Below are 16,038 nucleotides of genomic sequence, written 5' to 3'. Positions count from 1 at the left end.
ATAGCTAGTAAATAAATGCCTACATTCATAAGCTGTAAATATGTAGAAATTATATAATGAATTTTATTATTGCTTGGTCATATGAATGTATAATTTAACATGTTTTTTTGAACGAGCAGGGCAAAGAGATAGAGGAACGATCACCCGAGAAGGAAAAGCGAAAGACTAAAGTCAGAGGTGATGAGCGTAAAGAACGTAAGATGAGCCGCAAACGGGTAAGTTGGACCGACACTGCACATACACTAAATATAGTTAATATACATTTTGATACAAGTGTGCACACGAGGTGATATTGTGCAATAAAAAAAGCCGATGTGTGTAATGACCAGTGATCGCAATAATATCGTAGTGCCATTTCGGGTGAATGACCTTAAATATTGTACATAACATGGATAAGACTTGAGATTCTCCAACTCTTATTTCTCACAAAAAATTAACTTCAAAACGCATAACAAAAAAAAATGACATTATAAATACATTATTCATTTAAAATTACTTTCGTTTAACAGTTACAATTAACAATGATATAATCATAAAATAAAACACAAAACATCAACATCATAAGTATATAAATGACCATTATTAAATTATTAATTATTTATTTAACATTTTTATGCCTTACTTTCTTTAAAATTATGTTAACAAACCATATTTTATTCAATATTTTAGTAGTAGTATATTTTCTACTGTCAATCTATTTCTTTTGACGTCTAATATCCATTTATATGTATAAAATGACCTTTCCACCTCTACTGATGTCAGGACTGCAAATTTATAAAACGAAACTTCACCAGATGTGGTTTCTTTTGAAATAATTTCTTTGAATTCTCTTATAGTATCTAAATATGGTTTTTCCGCGTCCGCTTTAAGTTTGCTTTCTACGGGAAAACTAGTAGACCAATTTATGACCATCCTAACTCGGTCAAAATCTTTTAAGGCATCGACCATTGACATATTACGTTCCTGTAAACGAGTTAAAACCACCTTGATTATATTAAAATTTTCATGAATAAAATATAAATCTCCTTTAGGTTTTTTAAGCACTTGCTTAGCCTTTTTAATCGAAACTGTATCTCAAGTTTTATTGTGACAAGACCATATTTATTTCATTAAAGTCCTTTAAGTAGTAAGACTCTGCTGCGAGCCAGGTACCCGACTTAGTAATTAGTGGCTTAGGAGGTAATGGCAAATTTGGATACATTTCCTGTAACAGTTGCACTCTACTAGGAGACTTTAAAAATACTTTTATCAAATTAGCGATCAGGGTGTCTACATCCGGATATTGACATCTTATTTGGTCTGCCATCCGATGCAGAGCATGATAAGCATGTAATATGTTTCATTTTCGGTAAAACACTTTTTAAAGTTCGCCCCGACTTCAACATATACGCAACGCTATCAGTACATAATAGAAGCACATTATCGAGTTGATTTTTAAAGGATTCACCCCACATATTTTTTAGTCGCAGCAGTCGGTAACAAACTTAGCAATAGTCTCCCCTTTCTTTACTGCTAGCACTTTACATGCCACTGAATAAGTTTTTTTAGGAAACAGTTGCATCCAATGGCTTCACCAAGAAATGGACCACATATCTGCCTAAAAAGTCTGTCGTTTCATCAATCGATATCCAATTTTTTTATTTGCTACTTCACTGTGTATAGCAGATACTCTGGCATGATAAAACTTATCCTTATAGATCCACGGTTCTTTAAAACATTTTTTACTAAACACACTTTAAAATTTTCATATCAAATCCCGGGATTAAAAACTATATCCATACTAAGCTTTCGCACCAAAGTCCCGCGAAATGGCACTACCAATTCCGATCACTGGTAGAGACTCTGCTGCGAGCCAGGTACCCGACTTAGTAATTAGTGGCTTAGGAGGTAATGGCAAATTTGGATACATTTCCTGTAACAGTTGCACTCTACTAGGAGACTTTAAAAATAATTTTATCAAATTAGCGATCAGGGTGTCTACATCCGGATATTGACATCTTATTTGGTCTGCCATCCGATGCAGAGCATGATAAGCATGTAATATGTTTCATTTTCGGTAAAACACTTTTTAAAGTTCGCCCCGACTTCAACATATACGCAACGCTATCAGTACATAATAGAAGCACATTATCGAGTTGATTTTTAAAGGATTCACCCCACATATTTTTTAGTCCCAGCAGTCGGTAACAAACTTAGCAATAGTCTCCCCTTTCTTTACTGCTAGCACTTTACATGCCACTGAATAAGTTTTTTTAGGAAACAGTTGCATCCAATGGCTTCACCAAGAAATGGACCACATATCTGCCTAAAAAGTCTGTCGTTTCATCAATCGATATCCAATTTTTTTATTTGCTACTTCACTGTGTATAGCAGATACTCTGGCATGATAAAACTTATCCTTGTAGGTCCACGGTTCTTTAACACATTTTTTACTAAACACACTTTAAAATTTTCATATCAAATCCCGGGATTAAAAACTATATCCATACTAAGCTTACGCACCAAAGTCCCGCGAAATGGCACTACCAATTCCGATCACTGGTAATGACCAATCGATATTCAAGCGAAAAGCTAGCCCAATCTCGTAACAAATACGACAAATGGCGCGTTATTTTTTTTAACTGTGCGCGATCTTACTGCGCGCGCATGGCAAGGACGCGAGCGAAATCGACAAACAGCCAGTTATCGATTTAATTTAAAAGAAACTAAGCAATATTCTATTCAATAAAATAAAAGGTACACAACAACCTCTATAAACTGTACAGTACACATACACTGCATTTTTATACTGGACGCTCAGATTGTAGCGTTAACCCCTCACTTCAAGTCGTAAATAGAGTATCTGTTTAAAAATAAACTTTAATAGCTATCAATAGAGTTGAAAATTATAACTGCCATATAGGGCATAATATATAATTTAATAAACTACCTAGCTTATTACAAGATTATCACAGGAGCCTCGTCAGCCAACAAACCACTCTGTGGTTTGGCAGAAGTATATTGTAAATAGTTGTAAGGCATGAAACGTGAATAAACGTTTTATTTTAAGTATACCATTTAAAAGTGATGCTGCCAATATTAAAAATATAAAAAGTAAATATTTTTGTATTTATAACCGATGGATTGAGACCAATCAGATTTTTTGTATGTTTATGAATTACTGTAATTTACTAGAGAATGTGATAAATTATGTTTAGCGAGATAAAACCTATTTAAACTTTTAAAATCGTTTAGTTGGTATTAAATAAAAGGTACTATTCTACCAATTAAGAAAGCTCCGTTTTCGTACATATTGTTAGCAATTAGTTACCTTCTTAACTCAGTAGGATTATTATACATTACACACAAGTGCTATAATGAAAAAGCACGCGTGTTCAATATCTAGGATTATGAGCCTAAAAGCGGTTCAATAAGTTCCACGTTACTAGCAAGTGTATTGAAAAATAATAAATTAAATAAATAAATATTTTGGTGTTATACACAGATAGACCTAACCCCAAACTAATCAAAGCTTATACTATGGGTACTATGCGTCAATATACATAGTTATATGGATAAATACATACATAATGATAACACACAAATAAATGCCGACTAGGCTAGGGGGCCGTCGAACGAACACTGACTTGCTCGACTTTAAGGTTTTTTTTCTATATCTAAAACTATAATGACTGGTCGATATGTTAAACTCCTAAATTATGTGGCCGGCTGCAAGATAATAGATACGTAGGTATCATAGTGGTTTGACAAAATATGAAAATAAAGTTACAATAAACCTTTGTGTTAAAGAAGGCATAACATTCTGTTTAAGTAATGATTTTTGCGCACGGGTACCGCATCGCATATGCAACCATATATGTATGGCCGTTAATATATTCAACTCTATTGACAGCGATTAAAGTTCAAATTTAAACAAAATATTGTTTATGGTATGCGGTAAGGGATTGAAAATACAACACTACAAATTTCATTTTAGTATCTGGTATATAGAAAGTGATTATACACAAAACTTCTACATTTTTGAAAATATAATGAGTTTTTTTCTTCTGTAGGATAGAGCTGATGAATCAGCAATTTTAGAACAGAAAAGACGGCGCGACGAACAAAAAGGTAATGTTTGACAGCTTTTGCTTCTTAGCTTAGATGGGATCTACCGAATAAAGAAGTCGCTTCAATATTTAGCAATTATTTGCATTTGCATAATTACGAGGGGCGTTCAATATGTAATGAGAATGAGATGCAAACTCTTTAAATATTAGTAAAGTAAATACTGGCCGGTAAAGCTAATCTACTTAGCTGATTGCCATGAAAAAAAAAAGTGTTAAAAAAAACAAATACGGCGATTTCTTTGCGATGCTATTGAGTGCGTTAGCGAAAATGGAGAACATTGAACTGCGCGCCGTCATCAAATACTTGTGTTTGAAAACAATTTCTACGGGCCAAGTCAATTTAGATTAACGGGACACTTAAGGTCTAATACTCATCCGTATTCGACAGTCGCACGTTGGTGCGCCGAATTAACACATTCACTGCCGGGAACCCACCTGGTGGGCACTCGTGAACTTTGTTCAGATGCCGGACAACCCGCTGGGCGGGTTGTTTTGTACGCAGCTATAGACCACCGGCTTCTGGGGTAGTGCGCTGTTTTTTGTCTGGCAGTGAATGTGTTAAGACGTGAAAGAACATCGACCATGGTTGACCCCCACTCCGGACCCCTTCTACAGCAGCAACTGAAGAAATTGTGAAAAAACTCGAAAAATTAAAATTTTGGCGGATCGTCGTGTCACGGTTCGTTTTATTGCTGAAAATCTAAAGATTTCAACGGGGAGCGTGCATAATATTTTACATGAACGCTTGGGTATGAAAAAAGTATCGCGCGTTGGACACTGACACGCAAAAACAAACTAAAGTCGAGATTTGTCAAGAAGCTTTGGACCTGATATAGCAAGACCGGGATCTTTTTTTGGCGCGATTTATAACAATGGACGAAACATGGCTCCATCATTGCTGGCTGCAATTCGTGATGCTGGGTTCAATATCCTTAAGCATCCTCCGTATTCACCAGATCTCGACCCTAGTGATTTCTACCTATTTCCGAGATTGAAGGAATACCTAAGAGGCAACAAATTTGAAGACGACGACGCGGTAATCGCTGCAGTACAAGATTTTTTAAGTACTCAAGATGAAACCTTTTTTACAAATGGAATTTTAAATTTAGAAAAAAAGATATATTTCTGTGATCTCGGAAACGGCTCTAACGATTTCGCTGAATTTTGGTATATGGGGGTTTTAGGGGGTATACAATCGATCTAGATTAGTGTTATGTTTGGGAAAACGCGTGTTTTCGAGTTTTCATGCGTTTTTCTTTCGACGCAGAATATGGTCGCTAATTTCGCGTTACCGGCCACTGTCCGTCTGGTCCAGCGGGTTAAGACGCGGACGGCTAGAAACGAGTGTTACGGGTTCGAATTTCGCCCGGGGATTAACTTTTTTTTTATATGTTCAAGTATATATAATTTTTCAATTTTTATTGTTTTAGACAAGTTTAATTTAGTAAAAAAATGTAGTTAAGATTATCACCTATACACCACCATATTACAATAAATAGTTATAACCGAGCAAAGCTCGGTCGCCCAGGTACTGTATGCTAAAAGGTGACTAAGTCGAAAAATAAAATAACATTTAATAAAAGTTGTATATAACATACTCATTATCACTTTTTATTGAACGCCCCTCGTACATAATTTAACGAACAAAATCGTGATCGTAATAATATGATTATATACCTAATAATATAATGTCTACTTCTTACGAAGTACCTATTACTTAAAGAATGCTCAAATTTAGCGTATATGTTTTAGCTGTTTTAAAGATGGGAGGTCACCAAAACGGAGCGCAGGAAGATCATCATTACGAGAAATATCATAAACGGGTAAGAAACTTCAAATGTAGTTTCTGACTAGAACGGACCACCATTTTTATGACTGTTAAAAAAACTACAAGCGGAAATGAATTCGAAATGCTTATAAATTGTAGCTAAAGGTGTGATCAGACGGTTCACTCTCAATTGACTGTAAGTTTCATTTTTCTTTCACTGCATGTTCACACGGCTGCTGTAAAGATTTTCACTTTTTCTTTTCTTTCACTGGCGTCGAATGCAGTTGTGCGCCTTTGAATAGGTAACTTTAATTTGTGATCATTTAATAAAAATATTAACAAATAACAAGCAAGAAGCAAAGGAACCTCTTGACAGGTCGCGCATCTATTGCATCTTAGGTGGGAGATCCTGAGATTTGAGCTCAGAACTCTGTACAAGGCTCAATAACAATAATAACACAATAACACATATTAGCAAATAGCAATAAAGTGGCAATACATCTATAATAAGAAAACGTCGAAACATATTTTTGCAACGCAAGCTTAATGAGCCCGGCTTGCCCAAGTAGCCTATTTTTTTTCTAAAATAACTGTACATGAGATCTTCGGGCTAGATTGTAATCGGTCGACATGCGTACGTAATATTTAGGTAAGGTTGTTTTAGCCTAAATCAAAGTATTTGTTCTGTAAATAGGCCTCACGCGCACGTTTGCAAGTCTGACTACTAGAACATCGGAAATTACGACACCGGTAGAGAAGAATCGCCGCAACAAAGTTTCAGTTAGTCTAATTAAAATACAATGCGTTTACCTTTAGTTTGTTATCCTCTCACATGATTCTGGCGACTAGAGATTCCAACATTGAGCACCTCTAAAATGATCATGGTAGCTCAGAGTATCAAACGGAGTGTATGCGGTTTTTGATTTTGTATCTGTGAATGGCTGCACAGATATGGTATAACTATTTTCAAAACACAGACTACCACCAACGTGACAACATTTAAAAAATGTTTCAACCACATATACGTGATTAAAGTATTTTTATCTACATTACTTTGCAAGGTGTTTGAGAAGTGTGTATGTGAAAAGTAGTTGTGTGTTTTTAAATTCCGTAAGTGCTCAAATTGATATATTTCTATTAATATTACATATTAAAATACTCATCATGAATTGGTTTATTAGATTAAAACTATATTTTATTCCTACTTAATTATTAATAGAAAAATCTCACTTCAAAACAATAGCTCAGTAGTTTTTGGACGTGTTACGTAATTTAAATCCCCACATTTATGGCAACCAAGTTGAAAACTTACAATAACAGTATTAATGTGCATTTTAATTATGTATAATAAGTGTATCAGACTATAATATGACTATATTTTAGGACTCGAGTGTCTAAATTCGCCACAAAAAAAATCGTTCATGATTAACGTATAACGTATTGTTTCACGGCAAGTTGAGTAATTCAAAAGTTTCTTATCGGAAATTGAATTACTTATACTCAGCATTTTTATAGGAAAGCTATTAAAGTATTTAGTATCGTTTGAAAGCTCATTAAGTCTTCTTTAAATTGAGTATCTACAAGAGAAAGATATGTTATTTTTATAAAAAATAACTTTCTACTAAAAGTCTGTAATTATTTCGTTCGGTTAGCTTAGGTTAGCATAAAAATTACTTTCTATATGCAATATAGTATAAAAATTACTTTCTTAGTTTTTTATTATTTTTATAACATAGAAAGAATCGTTGCAAATGGTTTAGCAGAAACAAAGTTATAAATTTTTGAAAATAACATGTCACGGTGCCGTCGTATCTGCAAAATGTCAGAGCAATTTAGGGAACCTTTTGTGAAAATCGGAATCATGTGAGTAGTTATGGACAGGTGGTTTGTATATATTTTTTATTTTGTTTACTTGTTGAAATCATCATAAAGTAAATATTACAGGCATCGTACGATAGAGCGGCGTGATTTAAATATTTACTTTATGCGATATCAAATGTATATGTGACTGATGACTTACTGTCAATTACAAACTTCCTTTGAAAGACCTGTTAAGTTTAGTAACGATCAATAATAAGATTGTTCTCAATATAAAATATTGTGTAGTAGATTGAGATACAATAGTAAATTTTATTCAGATACAATACTTACTTACGATTTTAGTAGTGTCTTAAAAATGTACAAGTCGTGCGTGTCAGATTTAATAAAAAACATTTCTTTTTTACAGGAAAAATCGCCGTTCAGGGATCGCTCGCATGAAGAACCAAGAGATAAACAATATCCTTTTTAATATCTTTTTTTACCCGGCGACTGTAATTGAATTAAGATTTCGTATACCAAACCATAATTGCGAACTTTTCATGTATGGACTGTTCACACAAGATTCATTTCGATATTAAACTAATTCTACGGTTTACACTCACGTGTTTTTAATCACTCGCGCGACATGTTTCGGAGAGCCTAGGTCTCCTTTCTCAAGCACTAACAGTGCGAGCAGCGTTCACGACGGCCGTGCTACGCGTACTGCTCCGCGCCGCGTCGCACGCTGCGCGCGCGCTGAGAGAACCGGTTGGGAGAGGTCTTGCGCTGTCATTGTAGGCGGGCATAGTGGTGTGTTGTTCGGGTTTGGGGCACCTAACACTAGTAGCGACAAACAGCACGAACTCACCATGTCCACTACACTCACTAACCTTCTGCTGAAGGATCACAAACTTCCATGCTGGCGGCACAGCCCAGCTGCTATCTCGATTGAAATTAGGGCGCCGCCCAATCTCGATCGCATCACGTATTTTACGTGGTACGTAACATTTTTCGCGTATCAGTAATCTCGCCTTGTCGAATCGAAGATAGTGCGACGTGCCTGTATCCAGGGCGTGCTCTGCCACTGCGGAGTTGCTGCAGTCCATCTTCTTCACACTCCGTATGTGTTCTAGGAGTCTAGTGGACACGTTGCGTCCGGTTTCTCCTATGTAAGATTTACCGCAATCGCATGGTATCTCGTATTCGCTCGGGTTACCCAGCTAATCTTTATATTAGGACGGAAAATTGTCCTAATCCTAAACCTCCGGCGTAATAGGCGTCCAATTTCGTTTCGTCCGTCACTTCCTTAATGTACGGTAGGTAAGCAGGTGCTCTCTCCGCTGTGTGCTTCTTTCCAAATGATGACGAACCTGCTGCACACTGACTGTCTCCAACCATACCAATTCCTTTCTAACACCTGTCGTATATATCGTCTGATTGTCGCTACAAGTGCTAGGTGACCCAAATACCACACCACTAAGCTCGCCTACAACGACAGCGCAAGACCTCCCTCAACCGGTTCTCCCACAGCGCGCGTAGCGTGCAACGCGACGCGGAACAGTACGCGAAGCACGGCTGTCGTGAACGCTGCTCACACTGATAGTGCTTGAGAAAGGAGACCTAAGCTCTCCGAAACATGTCGCGCGAGTGACTAAAAACACGTGAGTGTAAACCGTAGAATTAGTTTAATGTTAATATGTTTCACGACGGTTTAAATTCGGTTCAGATCTGAAAAAAAAATTACCAATCACATGCCGACGCGCTCCCATACAAAATACCTACTAAACGGGCGCGGGCACGGGGTCGCGCGGAGTCGCGAGTTTATGTATTGTGTACTACATTTTTGTCTATTGAGATACTTACCAATTTTCGTTAATTATTTAGGTTCTTTAGTAAAAAAAGTATTATTTTAGATGACTCGTAGAAAAAGTAATGTATACAATAGTGATATAATCAAACTTTTCAATCTCGTACCTTATTAGGCAACTCAGCAAGCTTCGTTGCCTAAACAGGGTACTCGACTGAAAAGCTCTCTATTATATCACAATTGTATAAAATACTATTATGTTGTTGTTTACGTGTTTAACGTATACTGGGACACGTACATATATCACCCTTCGCCGTATTTATCTTAATATGGGTTTTTCTAGTTTTAAGGACAGTGATGCACCACGAATATTTGGGCAAATATTGCGAAGTGTGTTCGGGGGCCTAGCCAATATAGTCATAAAGCTATCATTTCCGTTTATCTTAGCGTTTCGTTTTCTGCAAACGATTGCTATCTTGGCTAAGGCCCCCAGGTGTTGGCACGCTCGGCGCCGGTGGCCCTCGGTATAAAGAAAGAAATCGTGATAAATTGCAGCCACCTGTTGCGAGTGGTTTGTATCCTATCCAGACAACTCGTAAACATAAAATGTAACAAAAAAATGATGTTCACTTCAGTAACTAGTATTAGTCATTTTTATGAAGCTTTTGCTTTCGCACACACGTATAATTTAACGGTTGATGCTTAAGCCATTTATCGCTCGGCATCGATTTGTCAATGTGTGCGTGTCGCGCGTAAACACAAGGAAATAGGCGCGGCGTGTTATGAAATCACAGTTTCGTCTTAGCGATTTTAACTCTGCTGTTCTTTCAACTATGTGAATTCAAGAAATTCTTACAAGGCTTCATGTTGTTCAGGAGAATGGATGCAAATAGTGACTACTGTTGATCCAAAAGGGTAGGAATTACAATAATTTTTTTTATAACATTCCTTAACTATGCTATACTAGGCGGTCCAACGAGTCAAAGATGAGAAGATAAGAAGAGAGAAGAACACTCGTGGCTCCTGAGTTTAGTGATAAATTAAATAGTCGAATTAAGAAAATGAATTTGCATGAAAAGTGCAATAAAATATCTTTCTTGACAATTCAGAATTACTTTATTTGAATTATCCGTTTTTAATAATCCAGTAACTTTGTCGAATATTGTAATGGGATTCGTATGCGTCAAATCCGGTATTTCTGATTTTTTTTAAATTAAAATGCTTGCATAAATATTTATGTGTAAAAAAACTTCAATCCCGATGGGGGTACCTCATGAATCTTATACAAAACCTCCGAGTTGACACTTGACGTTTACGTTAGCGAATCGTTTTCGAATGAGACAATACCCATACTTACAGGATCAATATTTTGCGAAATATGTGTTTTGTTGGAAAAAAATGAAATAAAGAATATATTTCAGGTCAAAAGTAGGACTTCATCAGCAAAAACAATAAGAAAAGTTATATTAATTTATTTAATCTTTATTTCACAAAAGAAAATACAATCGTACAAAAGGCGGACTTAATGCTATGCTTAACGCTTTAAACTCATTTCTGTCATGGGCACCAGAGTGATTTGTTTGCAAGTCAGTGGACGGATGTGTGTCGTATGTGCTTGAGGTACTGTGAGGTGATGGATGGTAGTTGAGTATTATTTAATATCTTTTGAATTGTACAGTGCTTTAGATAACTGTTATGCTGTATAAATTTTATAATAATAAATAAATAGGCATTCTCTACCGGTAGCGGCCCGCCTTTCGCCTTAAGGAGCGCTTGTGCAGTGCACTCCCATAAATAATCATAATGAAATTATAGTACCTAATCAGTGTAATAAATACTAATTATTCATAATTAATGTTTCTATCATAAACAAGTGAATAATAGTTAAATAAGTAATTATTATTCATTAGAATATGACTACTCGCCTACTGCTATAATTTCATATATATATAGTCCTCCTCATCGTTTTCGATGACGGCGACCCCAAATAAACACATTATGGACGTTGTCTAGCGTGAGCCCTAATGTGGCTGGCCAGGCCGAACTTGCTCTTAAATACTCTATTGCACGCGTGACAATAAAGTTGGCCAGCTGCGTTGAACGTGTACACGTAGGAGGGCTTAGGTCTCCCTTTCCGTAACTGGCGTTTTATGTCTAGTCTAGTGAGGCGGTTATCTTCGAATGTTTTGACACCGTTATGGATGGTAGAACGCCAAGAAGACCTCCTTCCAGCAAGCTCCTCCCAACGCTCAGGGTTGATGGCGCAAGCGCTCAGATGCCGTTTGAGCACGTACGTACGTAATGCGCGAAGCGGAGCGCTTTGGATTGCGCTCCTATGAAAAAAGACCTGCAGCTAGACGATTAGGCGTCCTTTCTAAGGTCAAGCAGTACTTCACACCGGAGCAGCTTCTTCAGTTTTACATAGCTCAAGTCCGGTCGTGTATGGAGTATTGCAGTCACCTTTGGGATGGATCCGCCAAGTATCAGCTAGCCACCCTAGATTCTATAGACAAACGCGCTAGGAAGCTTATTGGGGATGCGAGATTGGTAGAGGCTAGACTGCAGAGCCTAGAACACCGTAGAAAGGTAGCCTGTTTATCGATATTCTACAGGATACATTTCGGGGAGTGTGCGATGGGATTACATAATCTTATCCCCCCATCTCCGTTCTGCCACCGTGGGACTAGACGCGGACTTGCGTTTCACCCTTACGTCGTTACTTTACCACTGATCCGCACTAAACGCTACGCATCCAGCTTTATCATGCGTACGGCTAAGGAGTGGAATTCACTTCCTGCAAATCTATTCCCAGTCCACTATAACTTTGAACGTCGTTACTTTACCACTGATCCGCACTAAACGCTACGCATCCAGCTTTATCATGCGTACGGCTAAGGAGTGGAATTCACTTCCTGCAAATCTATTCCCAGTCCACTATAACTTGGACCTTTTTAAATCGAGAGTGAATAGACATCTTTTAGGTAAGCATGTTCCATCCTAGACTACATCGGCACTTTCCATCAGGTGAGATTGTGGTCAAATGCTTACCTTTTCGGAATAAAAAAAAAAAAAAAGGATTTAGTACATTGAATCAATAAGAGCAAAATTCCATAAGAGCGAAAGAGAATTAAATTAAATTAAATATCATTTATTTTCAGGCAACTATGGCCCATATATACATGCCTTACAGACTAACATACATACAATAATAAAAATCTTAAAATCATTTAAAAAATATATAAATATCATTTTGACGACGCAGTTTTCGGTTGCGCCACCTGTTCTGGTGCGGGGTTCGGCAGATTCCCACGAAACCGCCGAAATATCACACCTTTCGGCCAGAAGTCCGCGCTCGCGATGGTGTCCAGCAGCGGCCGCGGGACGCGCACCACAAACGAGTGGATGTGCACGTAATGCCGCGATCGCAGCTGGAATACTTTCAGCTCGTAACGACTCTTCTTGCGGACATATTCCACCACATCTTCTGCCGTGGCGGAAACATGCAGGCGCGATACATATAGCGCCGTGTTCGCCGCGGTGTGGCAACCCTCAGGCCAGAAGCAATATCCGGCTCTGCAGTGCCACACTGGCTCTTGCGAGGTGCCTTGCGCGGCTTGCTTTCCTTCGACGCCTCTGTGAATCCTTTCTCGGCGCGGGGTGGCTTCTCATCACGAGAAACATGTTCCGGCACCCTTGAAGGTGCTTTTCTCAGTTTTGCAGCAGCAGCGTAATCGCGATGAGGAGTCATGTATTTCTGTTGCCGCTATAACAACAAATATTAAAAACAGAATAAAATAAATATTCAAGGGGGGGGGGGGGGGGGAATAAATATTCCCATACAACAACATATTTTTTTTGCAGTTTTTATAAATAATGGTACGGAACCCTTCGTGCGTGAGTCCGACTCGCACTTGCCCGGTTTTTTAGTTGTCAAGCGGACCCCAGGCTCCCATGAGCCGTGGCAAAATGTCATGACAACGCGAGGAAGAAGAAGAGACATATTGGCCGTGACTTCTTTTTCGAAAATGTTTTTCAATAAAAAGACTCCTCAAAAAACGGACTATAATTAAATTAAATATATAGAGATGATCTGTCCTGCATTACAATTTCATTGTGTGTAGTATTGAAATAGTAATCGAGGGGCGGGACAGTTTGGCCAAGTTCATCTACCTATACTTTTCGTTTTTGTAGCTGCCTTTGCATGTGTTGCATTTCACTGTGCAGGGTAGACCCACCCTCCGACAGCGCATTGTTTCGCGGCCTTTTTTACAGCCGCATTGGTCTAGATATAGACCGCGAGCCAGGAGCAATTTCCATGACCAATCACCTCCCGGTGAGAGTCAGAATGGCGGATGTACCTAAATAAAAATAATTGAAAAGCATACCATATTTGTTTACCTAATTGGTACTATTTAGTACCTCCATTAAAAAAAATTGTACCTCACGGCACGTAAAGTTATCATCAAAAAATAGTACACCCGCCATCCTGACAGAATGGCGGGTGTACTTTATTACGCTATGTTCCCGTGGTTATTGATAAATTCTATAAAAAAAAAATATTTGTACCTTTCTTGTACCTTCATATTCAATTATAATATGAGTCATTTTATTTGTGGTTTCCAAGTTTTACTCATTTTATATTTTGCTTGCTTTTACAATTTTGCAGGCGTTATAATTTTTCAAGTTATCGATTTCATTTTTAAGGAAAAACGCTAAGGTACAATTATTTTTATTACGCCAGGATTTAGTACCTTTAATGTTTAATCTGTTAAGTTCAAATAAGTCAGAAAATAATGTCTTAAAAATGATTTTTCTTAAGAAGATTTCTTTGAATTGGCGCCTAGCCTTTTATTAACGCTAAGGTACTAAAGGTAAGGTAAGGTAGGTAGGTATTTTTATTACGCCAGGATTTAATGTTTAATCTGTTAAGTTCAAATAACTCAGAAAATCATGTCTTAAAAATGATTTTTCTTAGGAAGATTTCTTTGAATTGGCGCCTAGCCTTTTTTAAGACATGATTTACTGAGTTATTTGAACTTAACAGATTAAACATTAAAGGTACTAAATCCTGGCGTAGTAAAAATAATTGTACCTTAGCATTTTTTCTTAAAAATGAAATCGCTAACTTGAAAATTTATAACGCCTGCAAAATTGTAATAGCAAGCAAAATATAAAACTTGGAAACCACAAATAAAATGACTCATATTGAATATGAAGGTACAAAAATTTGGCTTTTATAGAATTTATCAATAACCTAAAGGTGCCTCCATAAACGCCTACCCTATATATTTAACAGCCTGCCCTCTGACATCAGGCAGGAAGCCAACAAAGTTAAGTTTGGTAAAAAGCTGCGTAGTTACCTTGTAAACTGCATAAAATAATTATTAAGCATATAGAAACGAATCTCATTGTAATATAAATATAAGAGAGTAGAGACTGCACGATCCCACAGTCAAACTGTGTAAACTGTTTTGTGGGACTCCGTACCTGTTTGAGATGTATGACTTTATGTTAATAATAAATAAATAAATAAAAATAAATAAACCACGGGAACATAGCGTAATAAAGTACACCCGCCATTCCGACTGTCAGGATGACGGGTGTACTGTTTTTTGGTGATAACTTTAAGTATTGACAGTGACAATTTTTTTTAAAGGACGTACTAAATAGTACATATTTGGTACAAAAATATGGTATGGTTTTCATTTAATTTTATTTAGGTACACCCGCCATTTTGACTCTCACGCCTCCCGGCTGAAAACTCGTGTAGTGGTTAACGGCTAGGTATAATGAACCCTCATGGACGTCAGCTGCTGCTCCGTTGGTGGGTTGAGGAATGGCAGCCGCCGAAACACGTAAAAAAAATTGTCATCGCCTCCAGTTTGATACTTTAGTCAAATGATGGTTCAGATGCTGTTGTTAATTTAAAAAAACGTCAGCCGGTTATATCGCGGGGGTAAGAACATGAGCTGGTCGCATGAACATGTAAAAAAATAAGCGCTATACCTTTTATAACATCAATAACAAATCAGGAAACTTTGCATGTCGAATTTCATCAGGCGTAAACGCCTGAAAAGCCATCAACGGATTATGCAATTTACTCAGTACGCTTACTTTGCCGCACATAAAGTGGTAAAGCACATATTTTTTACATGTCCATTTTACAGCTGACGGTCACTCCACCGCGATAGAACCGGCTGACGGTTTTTTTAGTTTAAAACAGCATCTACACTATCATAGTATTAGCCGGGAGGCGATGACTGACAAAATATGCTCCTGGCCCGCGGTCTAATATGATAACTCACGACCTATCTCCCTGACTTCAGACCATTGCAGTTCCCAACTGTCATTAGATTAGATGACTTCCAACCCCAAGAGGATGGGATTGGCATATAGGCATCACCAAGAATAAGGTCATTGCCCCATAAGTGGCCCACTTGATATGTGACACGGAGTGCTTGTTTAAGTAATCCTGCCGAATTGTGTACGAATGCTACACATGTACAGAGGTAGAGGTACGAATCCTCCACACTTTCCCCTAATTTACCCTAATG

General features: G+C 37.5%; 1 protein-coding gene across 1 annotated transcript in view; it reads left to right on the top strand.

Annotated features, from left to right (window-relative positions):
* The window catches only part of LOC133516908 (THO complex subunit 2), a 55,761-nt gene extending 45,173 nt beyond the window's left edge, over positions 1 to 10,588 (top strand). The window contains exons 26-30 of the mRNA XM_061849946.1: positions 120 to 215; positions 4,053 to 4,110; positions 5,862 to 5,932; positions 8,105 to 8,154; positions 10,449 to 10,588. Of these exons, the coding sequence (XP_061705930.1) occupies positions 120 to 215; positions 4,053 to 4,110; positions 5,862 to 5,932; positions 8,105 to 8,154; positions 10,449 to 10,482 (309 nt within the window). The 3' untranslated portion in view covers positions 10,483 to 10,588. The remainder of the gene's footprint in view (positions 1 to 119; positions 216 to 4,052; positions 4,111 to 5,861; positions 5,933 to 8,104; positions 8,155 to 10,448) is intronic.
* The last annotated feature ends 5,450 nt before the right edge of the window (positions 10,589 to 16,038 follow it).

This window comes from Cydia pomonella, chromosome 4 (assembly GCF_033807575.1).
Source record: "Cydia pomonella isolate Wapato2018A chromosome 4, ilCydPomo1, whole genome shotgun sequence".
Lineage (NCBI taxonomy): Eukaryota > Metazoa > Arthropoda > Insecta > Lepidoptera > Tortricidae > Cydia > Cydia pomonella.
The sequence above is the reverse complement of the archived record's forward strand: the minus strand, read 5'-3'. Positions and strand labels throughout refer to the sequence as shown.